General features: G+C 38.9%; 1 protein-coding gene across 14 annotated transcripts in view; it reads right to left on the bottom strand.

The window, feature by feature from the left end:
* Nucleotides 1–134: 134 nt before the first annotated feature.
* The window catches only part of LOC148278494 (serine/threonine-protein kinase MARK2-like), a 176,198-nt gene continuing 169,488 nt past the window's right edge, over nucleotides 135–6,844 (bottom strand). For 12 of the 14 annotated variants that reach the window (XM_088231325.1, XM_088231313.1, XM_088231318.1 and 9 more), the window contains 4 exons: nucleotides 5,595–5,654; nucleotides 1,631–1,816; nucleotides 803–921; nucleotides 135–336 (listed from right to left, as the gene is read on the bottom strand). In XM_088231325.1, the coding sequence (XP_088087451.1) occupies nucleotides 278–336; nucleotides 803–921; nucleotides 1,631–1,816; nucleotides 5,595–5,654 (424 nt within the window). In that variant the 3' untranslated portion in view covers nucleotides 135–277. The remainder of the gene's footprint in view (nucleotides 337–802; nucleotides 922–1,630; nucleotides 1,817–5,594; nucleotides 5,655–6,844) is intronic. The other 2 variants (XM_088231319.1, XM_088231321.1) reach the window with 1 other exon arrangement.

The raw sequence follows: 6,844 nt of genomic DNA, 5'->3' as shown, positions 1-6,844 counted from the left end.
CGTTGCGCGCGCCGCAGTTGGCCACCGCCACCATGAGCGCGTCCAGCTCGCGCGAGCCGCGCGCGCCGCGGTACTCGGTCGTGTGGCGGCGCGGCGCGCGGGCGGCGCGCGCGCGCGGCGGCGGGCTGGCCGGCGGCGGCGGCGTCGCGGGCGGCGGCGTCGCGGCCGGCGGCGACGGCGACGGCGACGGCGACGGCGAGGGCGCCCGCGGCGGCGACGGGTCTCCGTACTGCGGCGGGGGGGGGAGGGTGGTGAGGGAGACGGGCTGCATGGGCAGTCACAGTTTTAGCTCGTTGGCTATCTTCGAGGCGATGTTCTTGAACCCTATGCTCGTACCTAGAGAAACAAAACCGACATTGATATCTATCTTTAGAGTTTGAAAACTATTACGATCGATGGTGCCGATTTGCGGGCTAAAATATGTTCCAATACTCCCCATCGTCGGCACTCGACATACATTATCGAACAGTGACAAATGCAACACTCAGCTCTCCGCTACAAACGGAAACAGAGTCTCTTGTTTCCGTTTGTAGATTTATTTCTTGCAAACCTAATTTTTTTTTTTTTTTTTACGCCCAATGGGCATTTTTAAGGACATATTTATACATAGAAAATTATTATAAAGGAAAGTAAAAAGACACAATGGTATTTAGTAGACTCGGTGGGAGTGGAAGCGGGAGAGAGGTGTTTATAATTGAATTTGGTTCAGTGATCGTTTGACAGAAGACAACTTGTGATTCTACGCTCCTTCTGGACTATTCTTGATTCTATTAAACACAGAATGGTATAAAATGTACTAAACCTGATATCCTCTTGAAGCGCACCCCGTTGAGAGAGAGTCGAGGCAGCTTACAAACTTCTATCTCCCACTGTACAAGGCTGTCGGTGTTTGGATCGCCGTGCACGCAGAGGAGCAGGAATCTACGAGGAATTGCACAGAATATTGTACAAAATTATATAATAACAATAGTGTACAAAAGTTCGTGACCGTCTGCCAGTAGTCAAGAATAGTAGAATTTCCTTTTTTTGTGTTATTCTATTTCATCGGATGTGTGATGTGTACCAATCTAAGGAAAAATAGGGTCTTACAATTGAAGAGTGATTTTTCATCTTTGAATATTTTAAAATATGAAACTCTTGGCTAAATCAAAATTTATGAATCGCAAAGTAAGATTGACATTATAATCACAATTAAAAGCTGCATAACCAGCAGGAAAATTTGTTCACTAACTATCACTAAATCCGATACTATGAAGCTTTAAAATTTCACATTTTTCCTCAAAATTTCTTATTTTAATGAGAATGTTGGTAATGCCAAATTACCAAAGTTTATTTAAGTGAATTGATTGCATAACTCGAGTCTAAAATCACTTTGACATATCACATTTAAAAAATCACTTGAAACGATAAAAATGTAAAAATGGACAAAACACAAATAACTGTTTTTGTCAAAACTATTTTTTTCGACTTAAGCCACTTAAATAATCCATGTATTTTTTTATCAAACCTTGTATACACACAACGCACAGATCATTCACAGTACAATAGTCACAACAAGTGCCCATTTGTATCTTCCTTGCTAATCCTGGTAGGACATTGGACCAACATGGTCAGTCGGTCGGCTAGTTACCTTTCCCGCTGCTCGTAGTCGCAGTTGTTGGCGTCCAGCACTTTGCGGATCTCGGCCATGATCTCGTTGGCGTCACGCGGGGACGTGGTCTTCATGCTCCAGGTGAAGCGCAGCGAGCGCGGCTTGACCTGCTCCTCTCCCCCCGGCCGGCACGCCGACCCCACGTCGTCCCCCGACGCCCCCTTCCTGCACAGACACAAGTGTCACAAACATACACTCCTTCGAATCCTTAATAGCCTTAATAACTGGAATAAAATTTATTATTATTATTAATTAATATTTGCGTTATTATGATTTCTTTTCTTTTTCACATCCGCTCATAAATGGAGCATGCGGACATCACCAGATACCTCCAAGAGGCGCATCGCTAGCCAGCAATCTCACCTCCTCGCGAAAAAAGCCGTACAATCATCATCTATGGTCTTCCAGACCGGCGGGAGCCCGCAGGTGTGTAGTGTAAGCGATACGGGTTAGGCTCTCCTGAGGCATCCGAGCCAGGTCCACGGCAGCACCCTCAAAATGCTCATTATAGGAAGCTGATGCGTCCGTTCTCAGACTCAAGCACTTACTCTCAAAACGCAAAAGTGTGGTGTTTCGAGTTTTAGTAAAGTGCCAAGATTCTAACTTGACATGATACAATTATTTACACGAACATTACAATTTTGACCAAGGGGGAAATTCCAGCCTGTCTGAAAACATTTGGACATACTCAAAACATTGTTGCCATTTTATTTTAGTCGTAAATAACCTTGTCAGAGAATGGGAAACAAGCAGAGGTAGAGCAGGGTTTACCTTGAACCTCTTGATTTGGAGTCCGCAACACTAGCCACAGGACCACAATTCACAGTTTATTTACGTGTGTATTTCTCCGAAACGTACCAACAAATTAATACAGGCTTTTAAACATTCAAACACACCAAGACTTGAACTAGTCGTACATGTGTAGTTGCTTTCATCATCATCATACTAATCCCTAATCGCACCCGATATTGCATAGGGCACTGCCATTTGTTCATTGTGTACACCACAACAAGCCGGGAGGCCCAATTACCCAGGCTCGGGGCTCCACTGCCACGCTCGAGGTCCCGGATTCGATTCCTGGCAGAGGATGCGAAATATTGGTTTCAAAGGTGGTTCCCCGCTGCAACACTTTATTGTTCCTGGAACCTGAACCGTAAAACGGATCACCTTACCTTCTATGTAACAAAAACAATCCAGATAGGGAAATAAATGATGATTTAGCATTATTTAGTCCATCGTTATGTACATAAAAACACACTGCGTCGTTTATATTATATGCGATTATACCATTCAAACAATTAGGCATTTCAAAAGCGAAGAAGCTGGGAGCGACAAAAAAATCCAAGCGATAGTAACGCACAGAAAAGGCATGCCACAAAAATTAAAGACATTCTAGATTTTAGCTATAATAAAACATTAAGAAAGGGGACTCGATGCTTTTCAAATCACAAGAAAATATTTGTCTATGGAGATGAAGCGCAAGAGTGACTCCTGATAAAAAAAACATTTAACACGTTTGCGGTTATGTCGGGTGGAGCTGTCATTTCAAATTATATTTGTAGTGAAAAGACGGCTATAGCAGTGGCGAATGGTGATTTTATTTACAGGTAAGCTATAAAAAAATATCATATTTCTACCTACATAGGAGGTACATAATATAAAGTAATATAAACTATAAATTGATATTTTTCTGTGGTTCTGTGTGATACAACAACTTTCATCCATGAAATAAACTCAAACGATGTAACTTCGTGATATATTATATTATAGATATATTATTAATTATTTTAATGCATTATTCATTAAAAAAGAAATAATAAATACCACTATGAATTCAGTCGATATTAGGTATTCAATTGAAATGTCAACTAGCCCCATTGTTATAGTAGTTAATAGTGCTAAAAACGGCCGCGTGGAGCGCTATATGTCCTGCAATATGACGCATGAAAATAATTATGGTCTTATGATAAAAGTACCATCTCAAAGAAAAATAGTCCTTAAGAAACAATGTTTGAAATACTGTTTTCCAAATCAAGAATCTTCAAATAATTTTTGTAATCTGCAAGTTTAATCTAGGAGAAAAAACCCGCACTGGGGTTAAGACATTCAAAATATAGTATACTTATTTGTATGAAAAATAAGCTGGAATAATCGGCTAGTTTCTTGGCTCACCGCAGGCGCTGGGCGCGCTTTATTAAAATTTATATTTATATTAGGATAAAAATACAAACGGTGAAAATGATTTAAAATAAATGTTAATTATTTACTTGTTTTTCTGTAAATAAAGTTACAATAAAACATTATTATGGTTAGTCAAATATAATGGTAAGCTGCGCATAATCGCTTCTATAAACGGTTCGCCCCTGGGCTATAGCCTACGTTAAACTGGAGTAATTTTACGGTAGGAGCAGATATTGGGTCCCTATATACAGTCAGCAACAAAAGTGTCCCAATATGTTAGTCTAATAAGATTTACTTCAAACCCTCAACTACAGTCAAATCGGATGTAAAATATTTTTAAAATATGAATATTACGATACGTGTAAAAAATAAGGTTTTTTTTTCTGATTTTATATTTTGTTCTACGATGAATGAATCGTACGAGAAAAAAGTGTCAAACTTGTTGATAATACAGTGGAATCCACTTATTGTAATCACTACGGATCCTGTAACTTTTGATAACAATAACATTAAGCAGAGGATAAAAGAGACAAAAAAAACATTGCTAACTCAACTTGATCGTGTCTCCAAGATCAATCTTCCTTTCAATCTATATTTTGATTGGAAATTTGAGAATTTTCTATACTTGATTTAATTTTTAAGATTTTGCGTAAGAGAGATTGCGATTATTTTGAGAACACAGTTGCATCTCACTGACCTATTAAAGCGCTCTAAAATTTTCCTCTAGATAAAATCCACACGCTTTTTTCCTTTTGTCTGCCAAGATATGTAGCTTTATATTTATAGTCTTATAACTCAACAGACCACACAAATAAACCACAACAGAATACTTTATAGTATCATAGTTAAGCTTCGGATAAAGCCCATTTACGTATCTATTTACTGTCTGAACAATAGGATCATTATGTAAATAACTCGCAAGAATTGACGTTTCTTTTACAAATACCTCGAGAAATACTCCTTCCAAAATACCCCGTATGCGTCACTTCAAAATATTTTCAAACATACGCATTCCAAGTTATATAATTTGTTAGCGCCCGGTAACACGGTAATACAATAAAACAACAACAAAAACACAGTGGAGCGATAGAAGTAAGGTGTCTCCATCGGAAGTCGGTAAAACCCAACCCGCATTCGACGGGCCGGTTGCTTTGGAAAAAGTTTAGTCAAATAAAAGTTGCGTTTTCGTCAAACGGGCAAAATCGGTTGCGTGAAAAAAGTCAGCTAAAACAACCTGTTTTGCACATTCGGAGTTCGGAGTCAATGAAACATTACAGCGAAGACCCACTTTTTAAACAAATATTTATGTGTCAACTCTGCCAGGAATCAAACCCGAGACCTCGAGCATTGTGGCAAATTAATAGGGCTGAATACGGCTTCTGCAAGTAATATGGACCAATTTTATTTTGTACGTATCGGCAGTTTAGAAGCTATCTGCTTTCAGCTCATTAAATTGCCATTAGCAAAATTATTCTACATTTTATTTTACAGTTTGCATTATGTAATGGGTTAAACAACCTGTAAAGTCATACTGACTACAATTGTAAAATAAATAAATCACTGTATTACAAAGCAGACTTACCTCCGCTCTATCTGATTTGAGATTTTTATGTGAGAGTCGCCGTCGAGTGAAAAATAGAATTGGGTTTTCTTTCTGCTGGAGGATATCTCATTTTGCCATGAAGTGTTTGACTAAAAATTTCAAAGCAACCACCGGTCCCGGGTGTTAGGGGAATAGTAAACCAAAATGTGAGATAATTACCCGAGTAAGGATTGCGGATTGGTCCCAGAGACGCTCTTAAGGCCGCTGCCATCCAAAGGTCTATAACAAACAAATCAGACCTCACTCACACTCCGGGCCACACAGTAAACTACATCACAGGAAATCGGGACAAGTGTTCAAGTAGGGGGACCATATTGCAAAGAGACGGAGAGAGATTTATCGTACCGAGTCGATGATTGGTTTCAATTTTGCAGAATAAGAAAAATACGTTATTCAGATTAGATCACATTTTTTATTGGTGTCCTGGTTTTGATGTGACCGACATCGCCCTCAAATTTAAATGTATTAGATTTAAATACTTTTCACTATAAAACTTCTTATAATTCTAGAAGTGATATTTTGGTCAAAATAAAAATCGGTAGATTTATATCAACCCAAGTGTCATGGACGGGGTGGTCAACATTGCCAACCTCAATTTCATAGAGCAGCTGCTATTGTGTTGAAAACCTGAACAATTGAGGGCATTGGAAGCAAAGATAGCAACCTCCAAAAAAAATATTTTTTTTGTTATGATGTCATTCTGTAGTTTATCAACTTTATTTTTATATAAATTATGATTCGAGTTTCAAATGTAGTTTGAAATCATACTTCTGATGGTTTGAAAATAGTGTTTGGAAGCAAACAGCAATATCCATCAGCCATTTTATTCGACCAATGACAGGCTTGTGATTTAAATTTTCAAAATGGCCGTGCCATACAAATATTACGAAAGTTATTTGAATTTGTGTTTCTATTAAAGCTAATTTATTAGTATCTTGAAGTTTAAGCTCAGTGAAAATAACATTTCTAAGATCAAGACTCTCTTTGGCGTTAGTGTAGCAGTTTTAGTTATTTTTCTCGAAAACACCAAAACGGGAGTTTGCTATCTTTGATGCCCTCAATTCTTCAAAATTTCATAGAAAAAACCATTTCTATTTGTATGTTATTCGAAGTAAATGTTAATCGGTAGAATTTAGATCGAATTTGGAAGATCTACCGAATAATCGGTAGGGTTGGCATCAGAATGTACTACTGAATAACCATTATTTTAGTGCTATAAGTGCACAAGTCAGCAGCACTGGATCTGATGAGATCTAGCACCCCGTCACTTACTGGAAAGGGGTGAATATACACGACTGTAAATTAATACAAGCATATTATTCTCCCTTCCCTTGTAAGCAAGTGTGCGGTTCTTTGTGCCCGACCTATGGTAGGCGAGACGAGCTCCCCGGGGAATTGAATCCGGTCCT

Source organism: Micrasema longulum, unplaced genomic scaffold, assembly GCF_059751315.1.
Source record: "Micrasema longulum isolate JH-2025_06_02 unplaced genomic scaffold, ASM5975131v1 h1tg000873l, whole genome shotgun sequence".
Classification (NCBI taxonomy): domain Eukaryota; kingdom Metazoa; phylum Arthropoda; class Insecta; order Trichoptera; family Brachycentridae; genus Micrasema; species Micrasema longulum.
The sequence above is the reverse complement of the archived record's forward strand: the minus strand, read 5'-3'. Positions and strand labels throughout refer to the sequence as shown.